Source organism: Bombina bombina, chromosome 4, assembly GCF_027579735.1.
Source record: "Bombina bombina isolate aBomBom1 chromosome 4, aBomBom1.pri, whole genome shotgun sequence".
NCBI lineage: Eukaryota > Metazoa > Chordata > Amphibia > Anura > Bombinatoridae > Bombina > Bombina bombina.
In genome coordinates, this window is record NC_069502.1 from 882,639,634 (window position 1) to 882,666,145 (window position 26,512).

At 41.7% G+C, this 26,512-nt stretch overlaps 1 protein-coding gene across 1 annotated transcript in view; it reads left to right on the top strand.

Annotated features, from left to right (window-relative positions):
- Window positions 1–26,512, top strand: part of LOC128657430 (sulfotransferase 6B1) — a 117,360-nt gene that overhangs the window by 78,118 nt on the left and 12,730 nt on the right. The window contains exon 6 of the mRNA XM_053711782.1: window positions 18,352–18,508. Coding sequence (XP_053567757.1) covers window positions 18,352–18,508 — 157 coding nt within the window. The remainder of the gene's footprint in view (window positions 1–18,351; window positions 18,509–26,512) is intronic.

Below are 26,512 nucleotides of genomic sequence, written 5' to 3' on the forward strand. Positions count from 1 at the left end.
TTATGTGTTTCTACCATTTGCTCTCCTTCCCTGGGTGATTGCCCGGATCAAACAGGAGAGGGCTTGGGTGATTCTCATCGCTCCTGCGTGGCCTCGCAGGACTTGGTATGCCGATCTGGTGGACATGTCATCTCTGCCACCGTGGAAGCTTCCATTGAGGCAGGACCTTCTCATTCAGGGACCCTTCCATCATCCAAATCTAATTTCTCTACAGCTGACTGCTTGGAGATTGAACGCTTGATTTTATCTAAGCGAGGGTTCTCTGATTCGGTCATTGATACCTTGATTCAGGCACGTAAACCTGTTACTAGAAAGATTTACCATAAGATATGGCGTAAATATCTTTATTGGTGCGAATCCAAGGGTTACTCATGGAGTAAGATTAGGATTCCTAGGATTTTGTCCTTTCTTCAAGAAGGATTGGAGAAGGGGTTGTCAGCAAGTTCCTTAAAGGGACAGATTTCTGCCTTATCTATTTTGCTACACAAACGTCTAGCAGATGTTCCGGATGTTCAGTCTTTTTGTCAGGCTCTGACTAGGATCAGGCCTGTGTTTAGATCAATTGCTCCTCCTTGGAGTTTGAATCTAGTTCTTAAGGTTCTTCAAGGGGTTCCGTTTGAACCTATGCATTCCATAGATATTAAGTTGTTATCTTGGAAAGTTTTATTTCTGGTTGCTATTTCTTCTGCTCGCAGAGTTTCTGAGCTTTCAGCATTACAATGTGATTCTCCTTATCTTATTTTCCATTCTGATAAGGTGGTGTTGCGTACCAAACCTGGTTTTCTTCATAAGGTTGTTTCTAACAAGAATATTAATCAGGAAATTGTTGTTCCTTCCTTGTGTTCTAGCCCTTCATCTAAGAAGGAGCGTCAGTTACATAATTTGGACGTAGTCCGTGTCTTGAAGTTCTACTTCTACAGGCGACTAAGGATTTTCGTCAAACATCTTCATTATTTGTTGTTTTTTTCTGGAAAGCGTAGGGGTCAGAAAGCCTCGGCTACCTCTCTTTCTTTTTGGCTGAGGAGTATCATCCGTGTTGCATATGAGACTGCTGGACAGCAGCCTCCAGAACGAATTACGGCTCATTCTACTAGAGCTGTGGCTTCCTCTTGGGCTTTTAAAAATGATGCGTCTGTTGAACAGATTTGCAAGGCTGCAACTTGGTCGTCTCTTCATACTTTTTCCAAATTTTATATTGTACAATTATTAATACCTCAGCACCAGTGGTAATATGAGTGCACGCTGGAAGAGCCCCTGCTTGAAGGCTCCAACACAATCCACAAACGAATAACTCCAGCAGCACATCAAGGGTTAACAATTTCCAAACCTTTTATTGTACCAGGAGGAAAACAAACATGACGTTTCGGGCTCAAATGCCCTTAATCATATGACCTTTTTACAACACACACCTTACTTAAATACCTGTCACCACAGGTGTACCTAATCTAATACAATTTCATCATATATCTAACCTTTAGGTCTAAACGCCACCTAGTGGTCAAGGTATAAAATTACATCTAAATGAAAAGTCTAACCGTGTTACATATTCGCATTTTGACATTGAACTACATCAAACAAATAAATATATAAATATATAAATAGTTACAAGTCTAGGGAGAAGGGATTCTTCTTCGCAGCAATCTTATTTAGAAAAAGGTTTAGCAGAATCTGGAAAAAATAAAATTAAAGAAAAATATTAAAATCTATCTCACGATTCATACCTTTTGGATATAAACAATCCAATTTATATATCCACATAGATTCTCTCTTTTTTAAGATCAACTCCCTGTCACCACCTCTCCTTGGGACAGGAACATGATCTATAATTTGAAATTTAAGTTGTGCAATGGAATGACCAAAAGTCAAAAAATGATTAGAGACTGGAGCATTAAGATCCTTACACCTTATATTTGACTTGTGTTGTATGATCCTATCTCTCACCCGTTGGGTGGTCTCGTCAATGTAGATCCACCCACATGGACACTTGATTAGGTAGATTGCATACCCTGTATTGCACGTGAAAAAGCCATTAATCTTATAGATTTTACCAGTAAGTGGATGTACAAAAGTAGGACCTTTAACCATGTTATTACAATTTGCACAACCCAAACAGGGATAGCAGCCCAGGTTTTTGCTTGAAATATAACTTTGTTTTGTTTTTTTAGTACCAATATCAGCCCTCACAAGTCTATCTTTAATACTAGAACCCTTCCTATATGCAGACATAGGGCCATTGTTAAAAGCGTGTACACCTGGATGACATTCTTTTAACATAAACCAGTGTTTTTTAATGATTTTTTGAATTTGTGAACTCTGATTATTGTATTCTGATACAAAAATTATCCTTTCTTTCTTATCATTATCTTTACTCACACTGGTCTGTGCTACACTTTTAGCTCTCAAAATCTCACCCTTTATCAGGTCAGTTGGATAGCCTCTATCACTAAATTTTCTGCCCATTTCCTCAAATCTTTTATCAACAAGTTTTTCATCTGAGACAATTCTTTTAACCCTAGTCATTTGGCTCCTAGGAAGGGACTTAATAAGAGCATATGGGTGTGCACTTGTGTAGTGTAATAGACTATTCTTGTCTGTACTCTTTCTGTATATATCTGTCATAAGTGTTCCCCCTTCCTTGTATACCAAAGTATCAAGAAAATGTATTGAATTCTCATCCCAAGTAAGGGTAAATTTAATGTGTCTCGTGGCACTATTTAGAGTGTCAACAAATTTAAGTAGGGATCCAACGTCGCCCCACCAAATACCGAAGACATCATCTATATACCGCCACCAGGTGGCGCCATATAGAAGAAACATCTCATTCCGATATATACAAATTTCTCTTCAAATGCAGACATAAATAAGTTTGCATAGGTTGGGGCGACATTGGACCCCATAGCAGTTCCCTTTACTTGCATGTAAAAATTGTCTTCAAATAGGAAATAATTGCAGTATAGGATGATATTTAGTAAATTTAACAAGAAATCTCGCTGTTGGTCAGTGTACACACCAATCTGAGGCTGTTTTTGGGAGAAAGGTTCTTCAAGCGGTGGTGCCTTCCATTTAGGTTCCTGTCTTGTCCCTCCCTTTCATCCGTGTCCTATTGCTTTGGTATTGTATCCCATAAGTAAGGATGAAATCTGTGGACACGTCATATCTTGTAAAAGAAAAGGAAATTTATGCTTACCTGATAAATGTAATTTTTTTACGATATGACGAGTCCAAGGCCCATCCGGTTATTTTCTAAGACAGGTTTTAATTTTTTAATAATCTTCAGTCACCTCTGCTCCTTGGCTTTTCCTTTCTCTTCCTAACTTCGGTGGAATGACTGGGTTGGGGGGGAAGGGAGGAGCTATTTATGCAGCTCTGCTGTGGAGCCTCTTTGCCTCCTCCTGCTGACCAGGAGGCGATATCCCATAAGTAAGGATGAAATCCGTGGACTTGTCATATCGTAAAAGAAATAAATTTATCAGGTAAGCATAAATTTCCTTTTTTTGCACTCTCCTGAATAAAGGGGGAACTAAGAATATGTGCCATCGTTTTTATGGCCCCAGGCAAAAGAGGAACTAAAAATATGGGTTCTGGAGACAACCCGTGGGTGGGAAATACTCAGATTTATACTGGAAAGTCTGTTTGAAGGTAAATATAGTTTGTTTTTTTTAAAAAAACATTCTTGTATTTTCCTGAATAACATTTGATAAGTCCCTTTACTTCAGGGTTTCTCAACTCCAGTTCTCAGGGAATCCTAACAGACCAGGTTGAAATAATTTCCTGTATGATTTTAAAAAAAATTGTAGTTGAGGCTAGGGGGTAGCTTTATCATACCCCAGGCGGACATGATTTGCTATTGCCCGATTCAGTTTTGAATGGAAGCATTTTTGTAATATACATGTATTAGCACAAATGCTTCAAATAAAACCTATAACTGCTTAAAAGGTGTATTTAAGTATGCACCGTGCACCAGCATTTTAAACACAACACTTGTTCAGAGAGCCTAAGGTGTTTGTACCATCTGGTAATGATTCAAATTATTAATTGACTAGTCCTAAAGCCTGTTCACACGGGCCATTTTTTGCAGTACAGCGGTCCCTCCCCTTGCGCTCTCTCTCTCCCCCTCTCTTTTGCTCTCTCTCTCTCCCTCTCTTTTGCTCTATCTCTCCCCCTCTCTTTTGCGCTCTCTCCCCCTCTCTTTTGAGCTCTCTCTCCCCCCTCTCTTTTGCGCTCTCTCTCTCCCCCTCTCTTTTGCGCTCTCTCTCTCCCCCTTTCTTTTGCGCTCTCTCTCCCTCTCTTTTGCGCTTTCTCTCTCCCCCTCTCTTTTGCGCTCTCTCTCTACCCCCTCTCTTTTGCACTCTCTCCCCCCCTCTCTCTCCCCTCTCTTTTGCGCTCTCTCTCCCCCCTCTCTTTTGCTCGCTCTCTCTCTCCCCCTCTCTTTTGTGCTCTCTCTCTCCCCCTCTCTTTTGTGCTCTCTCTCTCCTCCTCTCTTTTGTGCTCTCCCCCCTCTCTTTTGCGCTCTCTCCCCCCTCTCTTTTGCGCTCTCTCCCCCCTCTCTTTTGCGCTCTCTCCCCCCTCTCTTTTGCGCTCTCTCCCCCCTCTCTTTTGCGCTCTCTCCCCCCTCTCTTTTGCGCTCTCTCCCCCTCTCTGTTGTGCTCTCCCCCCCCCTCTTTTGCGCTCTCTTTCTCCCCCCCTCTCTTTTGCGCTCTCTCCCCCCTCTCTTTTGCGCTCTCCCCCTCTCTTTTGTGCACTCTCCCCCCTCTCTTTTGCTGTCTATCTCCCTCTCTTTATCCCCCCCTTCTGCTCTCTTTCTCCCCCTCTCTTTTGCGCTCTCTCCCCCTCTCTTTTGAGCTCTCTCCCCCTCTCTTTTGCGCTCTCTCTCCCCCTCTCCATTGCATTCTCTCTCTCCCCCCTCTCTTTTGCGCTCTCTCTCTCCCCCCTCTCTTTTGCGCTCTCTCCTACCTTTCTTTTGTGCTCTCCCTCCCCCCTTTCCTTTGCGCTCTCTCTCCCCCCTCTCTTTTGCTCTCTCCCCCTCTCTTTTGCTCTCTCCCCCTCTCTTTTGCGCTCTCTCTCCCCCCTCTCTTTTGCGCTCTCCCCCCCCCTCTCTTTTGTACTCTTTCCCCCCTCTCTTTTGTGCTCTCTCCCCCCTCTCTTTTGTGCTCTCTCCCCCCCCTCTCTTTTGTGCTCTCTCCCCCCCCCCCCCCCCCCTCTCTTTCTCTTGCAAGGTGTATCCAGTCCACGGATTCATCCTTTACTTGTGGGATATTCTCCTTCCCTACAGGAAGTGGCAAAGAGAGCACACAGCAGAGCTGTCCATATAGCCCCCCCTCTAGCTCCACCCCCCAGTCATTCTCTTTGCCGGCTCTAAGCACTAGGGTCTCTCTCGGGAGGGTAAAGTGAATGTGGTGTTAGAATTGTAGTTTTTATTATCTTCAATCAAAAGTTTGTTATTTTAAATGGTACCGGTTTGTACTATTTACTCTCTAGCAGAAAAGTGATGAAGATTTCTGCTGAGAGGAAAATGATTTTATCATGTTGTAACTAAAATCCACTGCTGTTCCCACACAGGACTGAGGAGTACCAGAAAACTTCAGTTGGGGGGAACAGTTTGCAGGGTGATCTGCAATAAGGTATGTTCAGTCATTTATTTCTAGACAAGACTGAGATAATGCTAGAAGAGACTGACAATATCCCCATGAGGGGAGGGTAAGCTATGTTCACAGACTTAGTAAGGAATTGAATGCTTACATAACAGGGCTAATTATGCTGGTTGACACTTATTCAGGGCAATCAATTGTTTAGCTAAGGAAAATATCGTTTGCAAGACACTTTGAAAGTCCTTTTGGGTTCTTTCTGGGGTTATTACCCACATGGCTATTTTTTATTCACTTAGGAGTGATTTCTTAGGCCTCACAGCTCCGGAGTAGAGTGGGAGGGGCCTAATTTCGCGCCTCAGATGCGCAGTTAGAATTGCAGAGAAGTTCATGCTTCTTCACATGGAGGGTCCTGCTGCTGTTTGAGGGCCTTAAGGAAGCTATATTCCCCCAAATCTGATCCCTAAGGGCAGGTAGGGCCACAGCAAGGCTGTGGCAAGGTGCTGTAGTAATTTTAACCCGGTGTTGGCTTTAGGCTGCTCCGGTTTGGGCATTAAGGGGTTAGTCGTTTTGCAACTTGTGGTGCAATCTTATTAAGGCTTTAGGTACATACTGTGAAAATTTCAAAAGGATTGCTGCATTTTTCACTGTTTTGTAAAATTGTGTGCTCTTTTTATCTCTTAAAGGCACAGTAAATTGTGTTTTTTATTTGATTAAAGTGATTTCCAAGCCTGCTTGTGTATACTACTAGTCTGTTAAACATGTCTGACACTAAGGAAAATCCTTGTTCAATGTGTTTAGAAGCCATGGTGGAACCCCCTCTCAGAATGTGTCCCACTTGTACTGATATGTCTGTACACTTTAAAGATCATATTGTAGCACTTAAGAATGTGCCCCAAGATGATTCTCAGACTGAAGGTAACGAGGGTAGCCCGTCTGCCTCTCCCCAAGTGTCACAACCAGTTACGCCCGCGCAAGCGACGCCTAGTACCTCTAGTGCGTCTAACCCTTTTACATTACAAGACTTAGCGGCAGTCATGGATAATTCTCTTACAGCCTTCTTATCTAAACTGCCCGTGTTACCTGCAAAGCGTGATAGCTCTGTTTTAAGAACAGATTATGAGCATTCTGACGCTTTGGTAGCCGTATCCGATATACCCTCACAACGCTCTGAAGTGGGAGCGAGGGATTTGATGTCTGAGGGAGAAGTCTCGGATACAGGAAGGGTTCCTTCTCAGACAGATTCAGATACATTGGCTTTTAAATTTAAACTAGAACACCTCCGTGTTTTGCTTAGGGAGGTATTAGCTACTCTGGATGACTGCGACCCCTTGGTGATCCCAGAGAAATTGTGTAAAATGGACAAGTACCTAGAGGTCCCTGTTTACACGGATGCGTTTCCGGTCCCTAAGAGGATTGCGGATATCGTTACTAGGGAGTGGGATAGACCAGGTGTTCCCTTTGTTCCCCCTCCTGTTTTTAAGAAAATGTTCCCCATATCTGACCCTGTGCGGGACTCGTGGCAGATGGTCCCTAAGGTGGAGGGGGCTGTTTCTTCACTTGCTAAACGCACAACCATACCAATTGAAGACAGTTGTGCTTTTAAAGACCCTATGGATAAGAAGTTAGAGGGTTTACTTAAGAAAATTTTTGCTCAACAAGGTTTTCTTCTCCAGCCTATTGCCTGCATTATTCCCGTAACTACTGCAGCCGCTTTCTGGTTTGAGGCGCTGGAAGACTCGCTCCAGACAGAGACCTCATATGAGGAAATTATGGATAGAATTAAGGCTCTAAAGCTAGCTAATTCTTTTATCACTGATGCCGCTTTCCAAATAGCTAAGTTAGCGGAAAAAAATTCAGGTTTCGCCATTTTGGCGCGCAAGGCGATATGGCTAAAGTCCTGGTCGGCCGATGTGTCGTCTAAATTCAAGCTTTTGAACATCCCTTTCAAAGGAAAGACCCTCTTCGGGCCTGAATTGAAAGAGATTATTTCAGAAATCACCGGGGGAAAAGGCCATGCTCTCCCTCAGGACAAGTCCTTTAAGACAAAGAACAAAGCTAATTTTCATTCCTTTCGTAATTTCAGGAACGGCCCCGCTTCATCCTCTCCGGCTGCAAAGCAAGAGGGTAACGCTTCACAGCCCAAGGCAACCTGGAAACCTTACCAGGGCTGGAATAAGGGTAAACAGGCCAAAAAGCCTGCAGCTGCCACCAAGACAGCATGAAGGGGTAGCCCCCGATCCGGGACCGGATCTAGTAGGGGGCAGACTCTCTCTCTTTGCTCAGGCCTGGGCAAGAGATGTACACAATCTTTGGGCATTAGAGATTGTATCCCAGGGATATCTTCTAGAATTCAAGGACTCTCCTCCAAGGGGAAGGTTCCACATTTCTCGTCTGTCTACAGATCAGACAAAGAAAGAGGCGTTTTTACGCTGTGTAGAAGATCTACATACAATGGGAGTGATCCACCCAGTTCCAAGTGCGGAACAAGGGTTGGGTTTTTACTGAAACCTGTTTGTGGTTCCCAAAAGAGAGGGAACTTTCAGACCCATCCTGGATCTAAAAATTCTAAACAGATTCCTCAGAGTCCCATCATTCAAAATGGAGACCATTCGGACAATCTTACCAATGATCCAGGAAGGTCAATATATGACTACCGTGGATCTAAAGGATGCATACCTACACATTCCTATCCACAAAGATCATCACCAGTTTCTCAGGTTCGCCTTTCTGGACAAACATTACCAGATTGTGGCTCTTCCTTTCGGCTTAGCCACTGCTCCCAGAATTTTCACAAAAGTGCTAGGGTCCCTCCAAGTGGTTCTAAGACCACGGGGCATAGCAGTGGCGCCTTACCTAGACGACATCTTAATTCAGGCGCCGTCTTTCCAAAGAGCCAAGTCTCACACGGAGATTGTATTGGCCTTTCTGAGGTCTCACGGGTGGAAGGTGAACATCAAAAAGAGTTCCCTTTCCCCTCTCACAAGGGTTTCCTTCCTAGGGACTCTAATAGACTCGGTAGAAATGAAAATATTTCTGACGGAGGTCAGAAAATTAAAACTCTTAACTACTTGCCGAGTTCTTCATTTCATTCCCCGGCCATCTGTGGCTCAGTGCATGGAGACAATCGGATTAATGGTAGTGGCAATGGATATAGTCCCTTTTGCTCGGATACACCTCAGACCACTGCAACTATGCATGCTCAAACAGTGGAATGGGGATTATGCAGATTTGTCTCCCCAAATTCAGTTGGACTAGGAGACCAGAGATTCTCTTCTCTGTTGGTTGTCTCAGGATCACCTGTCTCAGGGAATATGTTTCCGCAGACCAGAGTGGATCATTGTAACGACCGACCCAGTCTGTTAGGCTGGGGTGCGGTCTGGGACTCCCTGAAAGCTCAGGGCTTATGGTCTCGGGAAGAAAAGCTTCTCCCGATAAACATTCTGGAACTGAGGGCGATATTCAACGCTCTTCAGGCATGGCCTCAACTAGCTGCGGCCAAATTCATCAGATTTCAGTCGGACAACATCACGACTTTAGCTTACGTCAATCATCAGGGGGGGACAAAGAGTTCCCTAGCGATGACGGAAGTAACCAAAATAATAAGGTGGGCGGAGGATCACTCCTGCCAGCTCTCAGCAATTCACATCCCAGGAGTAGACAACTGGGAGGCGGATTTCCTAAGTCATCAGACTTTTCACCCGGGGGAGTGGGAACTCCACCCGGAGGTGTTTGCCCAGCTGACTCAGCTATGGGGCACTCCAGAGTTGGATCTGATGGCGTCCCGTCAGAACACCAAACTTCCTCTCTATGGGTCCAGGTCCCGGGACCCCAAGGCGGTATTGATAGATGCTCTAGCAGCGCCTTGGTCCTTCAATTATGTTTTTCCACCGTTTCCCCTTCTCCCTCGTCTGGTCGCCAGAATCAAGCAGAAGAAGGCTTCGGCGATTCTGATAGCGCCTGCGTGGCCACGCAGGACTTGGTATGCAGACCTAGTGGACATGTCATCTGTCCCACCATGGACACTGCCAATGAGGCAGGATCTTCTAATACAGGGTCCGTTCAAGCATCCAAATCTAGTTTCTCTACGTCTGACTGCTTGGAGATTGAACGCTTAATTCTATCAAAGCGTGGTTTCTCTGAGTCGGTTATAGATACTCTGATTCAGGCTAGAAAGCCTGTCACCAGGAAAATCTACCATAAGATATGGCGGAAATATCTGGGTTGGTGTGAATCCAAGGGTTACTCATGGAGTAAGATTAGGATTCCCAGGATATTGTCTTTCCTCCAAGAACGATTGGAGAAAGGATTGTCAGCTAGTTCCTTAAAGGGACAGATATCTGCTCTGGCTATCCATTTACACAAGCGTCTGGCAGAGGTACCAGATGTTCAAGCGTTTGCTCAGGCTTTAGTCAGAATCAAGCCTGTCTATAAATCTATGGCTCCGCCATGGAGTCTAAATCTAGTTCTTTCAGTTCTTCAAGGGGTTCAGTTTGAAACTTTACATTCCATAGATATTAAGTTGTTATCTTGGAAAGTTTTGTTTTTGGTAGCTATCTCTTCTGCTCGAAGAGTTTCAGAATTATCTGCCTTACAGTGTGATTCACCTTACCTGGTGTTCCACGCAGATAAGGTAGTTTTGCGTACCAAGCCTGGTTTTCTTCCTAAAGTTGTTTCTAACAAGAATATTAACCAGGAAATACTTGTTCCTTCTCTGTGTCCTAATCCTTCTTCGAAGAAGGAACGTCTGTTACACAATCTTGATGTAGTTCGTGCTTTAAAGCTCTATTTACAAGCAACTAAGGATTTCAGACAAACATCTTCCTTGTTTGTTATCTATTCTGGTAAGAGGAGAGGTCAGAAAGCGACTGCTACCTCTCTTTCCTTTTGGCTGAAAAGCATCATCCGTTTGGCCTATGAGACTGCTGGCCAGCAGCCTCCTGAAACAATTAATGCTCATTCTACTAGAGCAGTGGCTTCCACATGGGCCTTCAAAAATGAGGCTTCTGTTGAACAGATTTGTAAGGCAGCGACTTGGTCTTCACTGCATACTTTTTCCAAATTTTACAAATTCGATACTTTTGCTTCTTCGGAGGCTATTTTTGGGAGAAAGGTTTTGCAAGCAGTGGTGCCTTCCGTTTAAGGTACCTGTCTTGTTCCCTCCCATCATCCGTGTCCTAAAGCTTTGGTATTGGTATCCCACAAGTAAAGGATGAATCCGTGGACTGGATACACCTTGCAAAAGAAAACAGAATTTATGCTTACCTGATAAATTACTTTCTCTTGCGGTGTATCCAGTCCATGGCCCGCCCTGGCTTTTAAGTCAGGTAATAATTTTTTTGTTTAAACTACAGTCACCACAGCACCCTATGGTTTCTCCTTTTTCTTCCTAACCTTTGGTCGAATGACTGGGGGGTGGAGCTAGAGGGGGAGCTATATGGACAGCTCTGCTGTGTGCTCTCTTTGCCACTTCCTGTAGGGAAGGAGAATATCCCACAAGTAAAGGATGAATCCGTGGACTGGATACACCGCAAGAGAAAGTAATTTATCAGGTAAGCATAAATTCTGTTTTTGTGCTCTCTCCCCCCCCCCTCTCTTTTGTGCTCTCTCCCCCCCTCTCTTTTGTGCTCTCTCCCCCCCTTTCTTTTGTGCTCTCTCCCCCCTCTCTTTTGTGCTCTCTCTCCCCCCTCTCTTTTGTGCTCTCTCCCCCCCCCCTCTTTTGTGCTCTCTCTCCCCCTCTCTTTTGTGCTCTCTCCCCCCTCTCTTTTGTGCTTTCTCTCTCCCCCCTCTCTTTTGTGCTCTCTCCCCCCTCTCTTTTGTGCTCTCTCTCTCCCCCCTCTCTTTTGTGCTCTCTCTCTCCCCCTTCTCTTTTGTGCTCTCTCTCCCTCTCTCTCTCTATCCCCTGATTCCCCTCTATCTTGCGTGAGCGACCGCGCCCGGCCACGCCACCTTGATGCCCGGCCACGCCCCTTTTGCGGGCCCTCGCATCCGGTCACGCCCCTTTCATGTCTGGCCATGCCCACTTCTGCCGCAGATCAGGTAGGGACTCAAAGGCCAGGTGTGTTTGTCCTCGTGCTGTCTCTACTGCGCATGACAGCTTCAGACAAACACACTTGGCCTTTTATATAATAGGATGACATGATACAAGCCCCACTGGTGCTATTTGCAGCTGCAGTATTTAAAATGCTGGTGCACTGAGAATATCATCTATGCTTCACATGCACCTGCAGAGAAAAATGTTAACACTAAAATAGTGGCAACAAAGCAAAATTGATCAAATAATTAAATTGAAACATTTTGTAAAACTGTTTCTGAATCACAAAATAACATTTATTTCCAATGGCATGGAGAGCCACAAATCCATTCAGTCACTAGTGGGGCTTAAACTCCTGGCCACCAGGTGGAGGGAAAGAACACCCCAGCAAAGCTTTAAGTATCCTTCCACTTCCCACAATCCCCAGTCATTCTATGCCTGTGTACATCGTAGGTGGATTGGGGCTATGCTGTGTCCATGTAATCCTCTTAAGTAAGAGTAATTGTGGCTATTAGAAGTTGGAAGACGGCGAGGTAGTCCTTGTTTGCCTTCCAACATTTATGCTACCAATATATAGAAAACCAGGGTTTCTTACTCTGTTTTTCTTGAGTCTTCAGGTCCCAGTCAGCAGTCAGATGAGGCTTTTAAACATGGAGCTGCTGTGACTGCTCCACAGAAGACCCTGGAGGGTAAATCCTTTTATATATATTTCTCAGGTCAGTAATATTATGGAGGAAGGACTGGGATATGCAGGGACCTAGTGGGCCTGCTATCTTCAGAAGGGGTTTGTACTTTATTAACCGCTGCCAGTGCCGGGCTTTTCTACAGATTGTCAGGCTTTATGGTGTGTGGGAACTGAGTCATGGTGATTCTGTCTTTTCCATTTTTTATCCCTGTAAGGCACTTTTTAAGGATTGTTGAAGTGCTTATCATTGTAGGGGCACAATATTTATTTGGCGGCAGCACCTCTGTTTACAGGTGGAGATCATTGCATGCTGTTCTGTGGGCTCATTTATGACCCTTTTACTGTGTTTGATGATAAAGGATCATTTATGTTGGGAAGGGGCTGCTTGTATTTTCAATGTGATTTATGTTTCATTATATGCGCACTTTATTATATCTCATGGAAGCGGCGCCATTTTAAGTCACAAATACGTTGCGACTCTTCCCGTTGTAGGCAGGTGTTTTGGCGCGCTTAAGCCTCATACAGTTGTGAACCTGCTCTCAGCATATGTGCCTTGTGCTCTGATGGATAGAGCGGGAAGCAGCCATTCCTTCGATCTGTGATGGAGGCATTATACATGACCCTCTGATGTTTGCGATCACAGCAGTGAGACCGCTTCGCGGATTAGGGTGTAACTGGTTAGGTTATCCTTTCATGTGGTTGAGCCATGCATTTTGTCGGTGTACTTCACAGATCCGCCATTGTGGGCGGTAACTTTAGCACCGATACCTTCTTTTCGCAAGGGATGCGATCTGCAGCTACTAGTAATATTTGGGATCTCTTGCATAGAGATTGTAGGAGGGTTTAGTTTTACAGCAGTTAGGACTGTACTATACCCTGCCTTACTTTTGCTTTTTCCCGCGACTCCTCCGTTTACTTTAGTAGGGATCTGCAGGCTGCAGATGTCTTGACATGTTATAACACTGAAATGTTTATCAGATGTGTTTATATGTGTAACATAGGGACACTAGGTCAGTTGTCTCTACAAACAATACAGCAATATTATTTTTATCTGGGGTATGGAATTTCGTAATAATTTCTACATTAATCCATTATAAATCTGAACTTTTCTTTCAGGACGTGTTTGTTTTGAGAGTGTGTTTCCCTAGTATTTGTCGCTATCTGGTGGCAGCTCACTGCAAATGCATCAATTCTATTTGTCATGTATAAAATGCTATTCCATTCTCCCTCTTCTGAGGAGTTCATGTGTTTATTTATATACTTATTTTTAAGGGTTTCTGAAAGAATGAATCCACAATATGGCCTTAAGGCTCTAATATGTTTTGTTTGCATACATAATTTATTTACATGTCCCTATAATTTTTTATTTTTTTAGTGCCAGACCCCATGGGGGCATGACGATCTTCTATGGAAGAATGGAGACACTTTCCCATATTTATATACATTATTCTATTTTCTTTTGGGACTCCGTATAATATTCTCTCTCATTCTGAGGTGAATCTACGACATGTATGTTACCCTATCTTAAATGTAAGGACCTGTTTTATACCTCTCATATTGAGGGATATATTGCAAATGTCTGTGGCACATGCATCTACTTGCACCTTGAATGTGTGCTCGCAAGCTGGTTTTACCTATAATAAATATATAAGAAAATTATATTAAAATATTTCTCCTATTGAGGTGACATATTTCCTAAGGCCTGTGACATTCCTTGTATCGTGTCTTCTTTATGCAGGAAGCCATTGTGGCTTAGCAGGCAAGTGAACAGCCTTGCAAGCGTAAATTTAGTAGTTTGATTCCAGCAGCAGCGGCTAGGTTTTAAAAATCTTATGTAGTGTGCTTGCGCCCTAATAGATTTAAGTGTTAACCTATGTGGTTGACTGGACGTTTTTATTTTTTTCCCCTATTGAGGATAGCTTATGTTGCATCTATAGGGGTGTTGGCTCGTTCCTATCTGTTGGAGCTAGATGTCCTTTTAATGTCTGTGACATATTCTTATTCTCGTTCCTTCTTTCCCTAAGGTGGGCTTCAGGAACAAATTTTATCCTCGTCTTCCAGACCCTTATAGAGGTCTATCCATTGGCCAGATCTCTAGAATATGGTGGCGCTTTCCTGGATGATAATTTGGTTTGGGCGCTCTCTTAGCAAGAGATCTCTTGTTGATTCTCCATTCTCTCGGGTGGAAGGTGAATCTGGATAAGTGTTCTTTGATACCAGATACCAGGGGATACGTTTTTGGAGACGACCATAGATTGATCTCCATGAAGATTTTCTTATGACGTTAAAACAGTCTTTTTGATATAGTCTTCTCTTCTGTTCTCTGTCCACCTTAGGTGGCTTTGTGTATGGAAGTCATTGGTCTACTGGTGGATTCCATTTTGTTCGCTTCTGTCTGAGACTTCTCAGCTATGCTTGCTCAGACGATGGACTGGAGACCTCTCTGGTTTCTCTCATAGGATAGTCCTGGACATCCTGACAAGAGATTTCTGGTCCCGGTGGTTCTCAGGACCATTTGTCTCTAGGCGCATGCTTCTTGAGATGTTTCTGGGAGATTGTGATCCATGTTACAGACCTCTCTCGAATTGGCTGTGGTTCAACTCTCAAGCAAACAGGTCAGAAGATTTAGAGCCATAGGTTGAAATCCAACCATAGCCCTGCCGGTTGGAATGCTTCCCAGACCTTTAGGCTGGGGAACAGTTTGGGATTCCTCAGTAGGGCTGCTGGGAGAAAACCTTAGGACTTGGAAACCCAGATACCTGTGTTTAATCCTGGGTACAGGACGGACAAGCAAATGTTTTTTAAGGGATAATTAAATGGATTTCTGAGCAGACAATCTTTTTGCCCGAAGATTACGTTTGGCTCTAAATAGGCTCTCCATTCGGAGGTCACTCTCCATACACAATTATACACACTCTCCTATACAATTTTGTATAGCATAGATTATTTTTCTGTGAATCTAGGGGTTTTCTTTTGAAATTAGTGAGGGTTCCTCGCTTTGTTTTTTTCTTTAGGGGGTACTGGAGAATGGTTTATCAGTCTGTTCTCTGAGGAGGCCAGATTTTTGCCCTTTCAATTCTTTTGATTAAACGTCTGGATGACCTTCCAGATGTTTAATCTTTTATCAGGCCTTAGTCAGATTCAGGCCTATGTTTTAGTTTATTGCTCCTCCTGGGAGTCTTACTCTTGTCCTTAAAGTTCTACAACAGACTCTTTTTGAGTCTATGCTCTCTGTTGATATTAAGTTGTTGCCTTGGAAGGTTTTATTTTTTTCCCCTATTGAGGATAGCTTATGTTGCATCTATAGGGGTGTTGGCTCGTTCCTATCTGTTGGAGCTAGATGTCCTTTTAATGTCTGTGACATATTCTTATTCTCGTTCCTTCTTCCCCTAAGGTGGGCTTCAGGAACAAATTTTATCCTCTTCTTCCAGACCCTTATAGAGGTCTATCCATTGGAATAGGGTATGCGATCCAAATAGCCTTCCGCTGAGAACAATTCAGCATGAAGGGTGTGCACCCGATTGAACCTCGGATCATGTAGAGGACAGGGTGCCTTCTTTCAACAGCCTTGGATCTGTGATGTGCTAGATTCTTGGGCGGTGGAAGTAGTATCCCAGGGATACAGGATGGGTTCATTTCTAGTTCTCATAGAGGCAGATTTTTCCTCTCTGGATTATCTTCAATCCGGTTTATGAGAGAGGCATCCTGACATTTCTCAAGGTTTTCATTTTTTTGAGAGGTTTGTACCAGTTCCTCTGGTGGAGCAGGTCAGGGTTTATGTTACATCCTATTCATGGTTCCCAAGAAAGTGGGAATTTTTAGTACCTAGATCAATGGGTTTCATCCTTCAAAGGGAGTCGATCATTTTTCTCTCAACTTCAGTTCAGGGTCAGTACATGACTCCTTAGTCTTGAAGGATGGGTATATTGTGTTCCTATCTTCTGGGATCCTTTCCTTTTTCAGTTTTTTGCCTTTTTTTTCAAAATGTATTACAAATTGTATCCCCGGCCCCTCAAATTTTTATGGTTCTAGGGGCTCTTGTGGCACTGGCCAGATCTCTAGAATATGGTGGCGCTTTCCTGGATGATAATTTGGTTTGGGCGCTCTCTTAGCAAGAGATCTCTTGTTGATTCTCCATTCTCTTGGGTGGAAGGTGAATCTGGATAAGTGTTCTTTGATACCAGATACCAGGGGATACGTTTTTGGAGACGACCATAGATTGATCTCCATGATCTCTTCTGTCTGAGACTTCTCAGCTATGCTTGCTCAGACGATGGACTGGAGACCTCTCTGGTTTCTCTCATAGGATAGTCCTGGACATCCTGACAAGAGGTTTCTGGTCCCGGTGGTTCTCAGGACCATTTGTCTCTAGGCGCATGCTTCTTGAGATGTTTCTGGGAGATTGTGAGCCATGTTACAGACCTCTCTCGAATTGGCTGTGGTTCAACTCTCAAGCAAACAGGTCAGAAGATTTAGAGCCATGGGTTGAAATCCAACCATAGCCCTGCCGGTTGGAATGCTTCCCAGACCTTTAGGCTGGGCAACAGTTTGGGATTCCTCAGTAGGGCTGCTGGGAGAAAACCTTAGGACTTGGAAACCCAGAGACCTGTGTTTAATCCTGGGTACAGGTCGGACAAGCAAATGTTTTTTAAGGGATAATTTAAATGGATTTCTGAGCAGACAATCTTTTTGCCCGAAGATTACGTTTGGCTCTAAATAGGCTCTCCATTCGGAGGTCACTCTCCATACACAATTATACACACTCTCCTATACAATTATGTATAGCATAGATTATTTTTCTGTGAATCTAGGGGTTTTCTTTTGAAATTAGTGAGGGTTCCTCGCTTTGTTTTTTTTTCTTTAGGGGGTACTGGAGAATGGTTTATCAGTCTGTTCTCTGAGGAGGCCAGATTTTTGCCCTTTCGATTCTTTTGATTAAACGTCTGGATGACCTTCCAGATGTTTAATCTTTTATCAGGCCTTAGTCAGATTCAGGCCTATGTTTTAGTTTATTGCTCCTCCTGGGAGTCTTACTCTTGTCCTTAGAGTTCTACAACAGACTCTTTTTGAGTCTATGCTCTCTGTTGATATTAAGTTGTTGCCTTGGAAGGTTTTATATTGTCTGCTCGTAGGGTATCAGAGCTCTTGGCTATGCCAGGTGCTCTCCTTTTCCTTATATTTCATGCGAATAAGGCGGTCCTTCATACCCAATTGGATTTACTTCCTGAGGTAGTGTCGACCATAATCTCAATCAGGAAATGATTGTTTCTTCGTCATGTCCTTCTCCTTCTTCCAGAAGGAACGTTGGTTGTTTACTTTTTCTAAATCTACAATTGCAATGTTTTTACCCCAGCTGAGGTTTCTTTTGGGAGGAAAGTTCTTCAAGTGGTTGTGCCTTCTGTTTAGGTTCGCCTGTCTTGTTCTCCCTCCCTTCCATTCTGTGTACTCTAGCTTGGATATTGGTTCCCACTAGTAATTAAATTGATTTGTGGACTCTCCATGCCATTGAAAATAAAACGAAATTCATGCTTACCTGATAAATTTTTTTCTTTCCTGGCATGGAGAGTCCACGGCCCGCCCTTATTTTTACAACGGCTTTTGACATTTTCTAAACTTCAGGCACCTCTATATCCTTTGGGTCTTCTTCTCTTTCTATGTTTTCTCTGCTGATGGACTGGGGATTGTGGGAAGTGTGAGGATACTTAAAGCTTTGCTGGGGTGTTATTTGCCTCCACCTGGTGGCCAGGAGTTGAATTCCCACTAGTAATTGAATAGATTTGTGGACTCTCCATGCCAGGAAAGAAAAGAATTTATCAGGTAAGTATAAATTTTGTTATTTAGTTTTCATATCCCTTTAAGATAAGTTAGGAAAAAGCACAGAATCTGAGAAAATTTCCCAAGTCAGCTATTGAGTAAATACAAGTCAGTTGTGAAGTCAGCCTTACAAGAATGATGTTCAACCTCTTTAGTATCATTATGTTTTACATTTTCATTTGTATTTATTCTATTTAATGGATATGGAAAACTGTTTCACTATATTTTTGAAGGATTTGGAAGCTGCCGTGAAGAAAATTTCTAATTTCTATGGGTTTAATCTGACTGAGGAGCAGATTCAGCAAATAACTGAAAAGGGGACTTTCAAATCAATGAAAGAGAAATCCAAAGAAACACATGGTGAAATTGGAAATATTTTCTTTAGGAAAGGTAAGCAAACTGAAATTATTTCTATTTTTGTTTTTATTATTATTAATAATAATAATAATAATAACAATAACTCTTTAATTATAAAATAATATTATAAACAAAAGACAGCGCTCAAAGAATATTGTTAAATGAAAAAAGAATATATTTATTAAAAGATAAAGGGCCAGATACAAGAGGTGCGCTAACAGTTCCACGCAAGCAATATCGGGTTAATTGCAGCTGTTTGTGTGCGCCAGATGTAGCGTGCGTATTACAAATTGAAAGAAAACACGATCGCTTGTATGTAATTTAATTTAACGAAGGTCAGGATAGCGCAACCTCAGAGCACTGGTTAACTGATAAGTGAAACAAAAACACATAAAACATACATTTCTATCTAATAAAAATGATTTAAAACATTTGCATAAAAAGTTTTAAGGGCTCAAGGTATCAGGTGTTTGAGGAAAAAAAGGACTGCAAAGGGTTTTAACAAAGAGATACATACATATACATTTTTAAGTATGTATATATATATATATATATATATATATATATATATATATATATATATATATATATACCAAGAATAAAAGAAAATTTAGTGGCTCCTAACCCAGCACAAAGTATTGATTCTAATATTATATAACCAGGTGGGAAGAAACACACAGTGAATCAGGTTGCTGACAGAATATAACTTTATATCACTTCAAGTAAATTACATAAAACAAAATCTATGGCAACAAAATTACACCCCAGAAAAGTCCCAATTAGTATATAGGAATATTGAATTAAAGTATCCTATATAATGTACCCGCACAGATCTCAATAATAGGATCACAAAGTCCTTGTTTTTGTAAGGATAATAGTAATATTTGGTAAATAATACCCTTATTGTGTCCTTTCAGTATAAATCCTTGTTACGGCCACTTTTATGAAACTGATCTCATAGATCATGTTAGTTCAGAGCATTAACACTTTGTGGAACTGATCTCGTAGATCACATTGGTTTAGAAGCAAAAAAAACTGCGTTTTAAACTTGTCAGGTTATGGATTCAAACTTGATGGTCGACACCGCTACTTAATTACGAGCGACTTTCTTGACAAATGTTAAGGGTTGATAGCGGCCCGTAATACAAACAAACTTCCCTTATATACAGTTCTTTAGCAGGTGTTGCTTTAACTATAGGGCTCAAATCATCGTCCGTATTTCACAACGAACCGGCCTTTTGTGTTATAGCTTTTGCTGCTGCTTATACATTGTTCAACTCAGGCGGTGCTATCTCAAACTTAGTTCCATATATTTACCGACTTTACGTTTCGGTTAGGCACTTAGTGGTTACCCACGCCTAGTTTCTCTTTATTCTTTCCTTCCTTTGGCTGTCTTATCCGGGCTTGTCTTTACTGGGGCTCACTGATTTTGCGGAGGCGGTCAGCTGTTACCCATCCAGCTTGTTACAGCTACGCGCGTTTCACCCTTGTTTGTACGGGCTTCGTCCGGCTGAGTTGTGATTGGTCACAAATTCCATGTGATTTAAATCTGCCTTAAAACTGCTCCTCTTTTGCTTTTCTTTCGTCCCGGGTTGAAATTGTATCAAAACTTTTAGTCACCAAATGTTGCCATATTGCTTTTTCACTATTACACATTTATTGTTTCTATCCACATACCAGAAATTTAATTTGAAAGGAAACAAAGAACATTCACCAACTTAAATTGCAATTTATATCTACACTTATATCTTTCTTAAATGTGTGTATCTATGATTCTACACATACAACAGATATGGGTTACACAATTTGAGATACAATTCATATATTTACACATATTTAAATTGTATTTCCTTACATTTAAAACTAGAAATTATGCTGATTTAGGAAAAGATACCCAAAAGGATTAATTTCATTAGTACTGTTTCAGTCTGGAGAACTTAATCACTAAAGTTACAGAATTAGATATTTTATTTTGAAATTGTTGGCATATTGGTTTATACATTTCTTTAAGTATATTTATTAGTCTAGACATACATCAAGATTCTAACATTATACTATATATTTGTATACTTTTTACAATTCCCAAACTACATAAAGAAAAGATCCCGCCTCCTGGTAGACCAATAATCTCCGGTATTGGTTTGTTAACTGAAAAGATCTCCGAGTATGTAGACTTTTGCCTCAGACCATTTCTCTAAAACTTAACATCATATACAAAGGATACTATTGATGTACTAAAGAAACTAGATGATATTTCAGTAAAACAAGATATTCTCCTAGTAGCAATAGATGTGGAGTCATTATACTCTTCGATCCCACACAAATTAGGTACTGAGGTCTGTCAATACTTCCTTAAACAGAGGGGTAGAATATATGACAAACATGCGGATTTTGTATTGAAATTATTAATGTTTATTCTTGAACATAATTACTACACTTTTGATGGGAAGTTCTATGAACAACTATTGGGAACAGCAATGGGGACATGTTGCGCCCCTACTTATGCATGTCTGTACCTGGGAAAATGGGAACAAGATTGTGTCCTAGGTAGTAAATTCAATAGAGAAAACTCTATTAGCCTATGGCTTAGATTTATAGATGATATATTTCTAATTTGGGAAGATTCAAAAGAAAAATTATCTAAATTTATGGTAAATCTTAACAGTAATGATTGGAATCTAAAATTCACATTTTCCCAGAGTACATACAGCATTAGTTTTTTGGACTTGAATATAAAAAGAACAAATAACAAAATAGAAACATCTACTTATAGAAAACAGACAGCAGGGAACAGCCATTATCCTCAAAATTTAATAAACAATATCCCGTATGGTCAATATTTACGGTTAAAAAGGAATTGTTCAGATGATAATAAATTCAAATTGGAAGCTGGTGAATTAAAGGAAAGATTCAAAGAAAGAGGCTATCCAAATAAAGTTTTAACAAGAGCATATAATAGATCAAAAGGAAAAAAGAGAAGTGAACTACTATATGGCAATAAGGAAAAAGAGATAGAAAACACAAATACTGTTTGGTTTGTAACTACTTATCACAATAAATGGAAAGAAATGAGGAAAATTTTACAGAGACATTGGCATATCCTACAAGCAGAACCACAAATAGCAGAAATAGTAGGCACAGGTCCTTCTCTAACTCCAAGGAGAGCATGAAGCTTAAGAGATACTTTGGTAAGGAGTCATTTTATGTCAGGGTTTGCTGAAAACAAGTTTCCCTATGTTTTGATAATAGACAAAAAGTTAAGGACCACAACTGCTGAGAGATTAACTATAGGCAATAGTTTGTTTTGCATGTGTGATAAGTTTGAATAATATATGAATAAACCTTGGCAACAATCATAAACTGGCAATCACTATGCAATGTTTAATATACAGGTAGGGATTACACATACACCCTATGGCTGCCACATGTATCAGGATTGACACTGTGATGGAAAAAAATTAATAGCAGCAGGGGTAAATGTTAATCTGTCCTGAGATACAGAGATTCACAACTGAGTGTATAGTAACAGTAATATAAACCAAGACATACTCAGAGGATCACTGTGGAAATATAAAATACAGAGCAAAACAAAAATAAAAATATATAAGCTGATAAAGTAAAAAATAAAGTCTCAGTGCGGCAAAAAGAAGATGGCAGGAGAATCGATTGATGCAATGAACTGAAATAATTACTCACGAACTCCTAGATAAAGTACTGACTGGGAAGGTAGAAGGCAAAAGGAAACTCCGGAGTACTAGTAGGCTTCAGGCCTCCGGCGAGATGCAGAGTGAGTCGCAGCCGGCGATGACGTCACCGCGTTGCAGAGTAGAGCAGAGGAGGAAGCAGGTATGGAGAGCGGAGGCTTAAAGAGATATGCAGGGAACAGAGCAACAAGATCGTAAGACCTAGACAAAGTAATAACGGTTGAGCAGAGATTACAAGTTAAGGTACAAACGGTTATCATGTAGGATAAAAGGATATTAAATGCAGAAGGTGGTAGATGGAAACAGGACCAGGTAAAAATCCTTGTATGTAGTTTTCCAGGCAAGGCTCACAGAAATGAACAACTTCAGAACTGCAATACTAAGCAATGAGCTTAGCAAGGAGGAGCCTTAAATAGGCAGAGGGAGAGGATATTGCAGATGTTAAAGGGACATTGAACTGTGAGCTAGATTCCTGACAGAATCCCCCCCTCAAGGAGCCACTCCGAGGCTCAAGGTTTAGGACGATCCGGATGGCGCTTGTGGAAAGAAGAGAGTAAACGCGGGGCCGAAATGTTGCCAGCAGGCTCCCAGGAATCCTCATCAGGAGTATACCCCTTCCAACGAACCAGATATTCTAGACGACCACGGCGGAAGCGGGAATCCAAAACGGAATGCACCTCATATTCCAAAGCAGGATCGATGGAGATCGGGGGAGTAGCAGCAAGGCTTCCAGAGTCCCTGAGAACCCGATAGGGTTTAAGGAGGGAGACGTGGAAGGTGGGATGAATTCTGAAGGTGTCAGGCAGTTTGAGACGTACAGTGTTGGCATTGATAACTGCTGAAACTGGATAAGGACCAATAAACAGTGGAGACATCTTTCTGGAGGGGGTGTTCAGATGTAAGTGTTTGGTAGAGAGCCAAACAAGATCACCTTCCTTATAGGTAGGAGGAGGACGTCTATGTCTGTCATAATACTTCTTATATACCTCCTTTGCGCTGTTTATTGCAGATTCAATGGCTTGAAAGTTAGATGAGATGTTATTTGATAGTTCTGATACTGTGGGTGAGAAGGTTTCAGACGGTTCAAACAAGTGGAAAACTGGATGGAAACCGTAGTTAGCAAAGAATGGGGAGATACCAGTGGCGGAATGAATAGTATTGTTATAACAGAATTCTGCATAAGGAAGAAAGTCTGACCAAGAATTCTGATTAGCAGAGCAAAAAAGTCTTAGAAATTGTTCCAGCCACTGGTTACATCTCTCAGTCTGACCATTACATTGAGGGTGGTAAGCAGTAGTCAGTTTCCTTTCTACAGAGAAAGTTTTGCAGAATTGGGACCAAAGTTTACTAGAGAATTGCGTCCCTCTGTCACTGAGTATGGACATGGGTAGACCATGAAGTTTAATGACATGATTAAGGAGTAATTTTACGGTTTCCAATGCAGTAGGGAGTTTGGGGTAGGCAATGAAGTGACACATTTTTGTGAAAAGGTCGACAACAACTAAGATGGTATTATTCTTGGATGAGAGAGGTAAGTCAACTATAAAGTCTAGGGCGATCTCCGACCAAGGCTTCTTTGGTGTTGGTAAGGGTAGCAGAAGACCGTAGGGTGGTTGTTTGCCCTTTTTGGAAGTAGTGCAGGTAGGACAAGAGGAAACATAATTCTTAACATCAGATGTAATGGTCGGCCACCAATGGTTCCGTTTCGCTAACTCTTGGGTCTTACGGAGACCTGGATGGCCAGCGAAAAGGGAGTCATGAACAGATCGTAGAAAAGGAGATCTGAGCGTAGGTGGGACATATAATTTTGTGTCATGAGAAAAGAGTCCCTGTGCATTTACTTGTAGGAGTTCTGTGGGTTTTGTCAGATCCTTCATTTGTTCTCTTTTTAAAACAGCAGTGGAATCTGTTACAAAAGATATGAAATTATGATCTGGCAAGAGAGAACTAACTGTCGGTGGACAAGAAGAATGACTGCTAAGTCTTGAAAGAGCGTCCGCCTTTTTGTTCTTACCAGCTGGTCGGTATGTGATCAAAAAATTAAAACGGGAAAAAAAAAGATTCCACCGAACCTGTCTGGCTGATAAAGTACGAGTGGATTTTAAGTACTGGAGGTTTCTATGATCCGTGTATATGAGAGTTGGTAATGTAGTGCCCTCCAGGAGGTGACGCCAATGCTCCAAAGAAAGTTTGATGGCTAACAATTCTTTGTCACCGATAGGATAATTTTGTTCTGCTGAATTTAAAGTCTTCGAGTAATATGCCACAGGATGAAGTGGTTTTGTCAAACTCTCTCTTTGTGACAGGACTGCACCAATTGCATGATTGGATGCATCAACCTCCAAAATGAACTGTAACTTGGAGTCTGGGAAACGGAGTATGGGTGCAGAGGTAAACATTTGTTTGAATAAATCAAAAGCATACTGAGCTTGTTGTGTCCACTTAAAAGGAGTATGACCTTTAGTGAGGGAAGTGAGGGGTATTGCTATTTTAGAAAAGTTTTTTTATAAATTTGCGGTAAAAATTTGCAAACCCCAAAAATGATTGAACTTGTCTAACATTTTTGGGTGTAGGCCAATTCAAGACTGCTTCAACCTTTTTGTTTTCCATTGAAATACCCTTGGGAGAAATTTCATACCCCAAAAAAGTGATAGACTGTGTGTTAAAAAGACATTTTTCTGCTTTAGCATATAAGTGGTTACCCCTGAGTCTAGATAGTACTTGTCTAACGTGAGAAATGTGTTGTTGGTATGTTTTGGAGTATATCAAGATATCGTCAAGATAAATGACAACGAAAATATCGAGTATATCTCTAAAAATGTCATTTATGAGGTGCTGAAACGTCGCGGGGGCATTACATAACCCAAAAGGCATTACGACATATTCGAACAACCCATAGCGGGTTCGAAATGCCGTAAGCCACTCATCGCCAGATTTAATTCGGATGAGGTTATAGGCACCCCTTAAATCCAGTTTGGTGAAAAACTGTGCACCCTCCAGCCTCTCTATGAGCTCAGGAATAAGAGGTAACGGGTAACGGTTTTTAATCGTTATCTTGTTTAATTGTCGATAATCGACAATGGGTCTAAGTGAACCGTCTTTATTCTTTATGAAGAAAATCCCTGCACTAGCAGGTGAGGTAGATGGTCGGATGAAACCTTTTTTCAGATTTTCCTCTAAGTAAGACTTCAGGTGTGATAACTCTGGGTTGGAAAGTGGGTATATATGCCCTGTAGGGATTTCTGAACCAGGTATGATCTCTATAGGGCAATCATACTTCCTATGGGGCGGTAAGTTTTCAGATTCTGCCTTACTAAAAACGTCAGCAAAGTCCTGGTAAACCTCAGGAATCTTGGCAACGGGAGGAAGTTCAGTTGTATGTAAAGCAGTAGCTGGAAAACAAGTAGTAAGACAATACTTTGAATTAAAGGAAAGAGTGAAATTAGTCCAATCTATATTTGGGTTATGTGTGTGGAGCCAATTTATCCCTAGTACGATAGGTGAGATAGGGCAAGGGATAATATCAAATGTGATGTACTCCCTATGATGATCAGTGGAAGAAATAAGTAAGGGAATGGTTTGATATTCTACTGGACCATCTGGAATAGGATTACCATCAATTCCCCGTAATAACACAGGAGATATTTTTTTGACTATAGGTATTTTATTTGTATGGGTAAACACACTATCAATGTATGATGCTGTAGCTCCAGAATCAATGATCGCGGAACCCATGACCCGGTGAGACTCCCACTGTAAGAGAAGAGAGAATTGTAAATAAGGAGTTGGAGAATGTTGGGTGGTGCAACAAAAAGGCTGAATATAAGTCTTACCCTTATTTTGTTTCTGCAAGGAAGGGCAATCTCTAACAGTATGTGACTCAGAAGCACAATAGAGACATAAGTTATTTGCTCTTCTTCTATTCTTTTCCTCGGTTGTGAGTGGGCCTTTAGTGAAACCTATGTCCATAGGTTCAGGAGTGGACTTAGTCACAGGAGGTGTGTAATGTTTTTTAGGATAATTTTCATGATAAGAGCGCTCCTGTTGTCTCTCCCTGAGACGCCTATCAATGGTGATGCTTAATGACATCAATTCCTCAAGGGTTTGGGGTAACTCAGAACGGGAAAGCTCATCCTTTATACCTTCTGAGAGGCCCAACCGAAACTGGTTTCTTAGTGACAGATTATTCCACTGTGTGTCCTTAGCCCATTTTTTAAACTCAGTGATATAATCTTCGACTAATCTTTTCCTTTGTTTAAGGTTTCTCATTGCATTCTCTGCTGTAATTTGCTTGTAGGGATCCTCATACAGGTTTCCCATGGCAAGAAAAAAA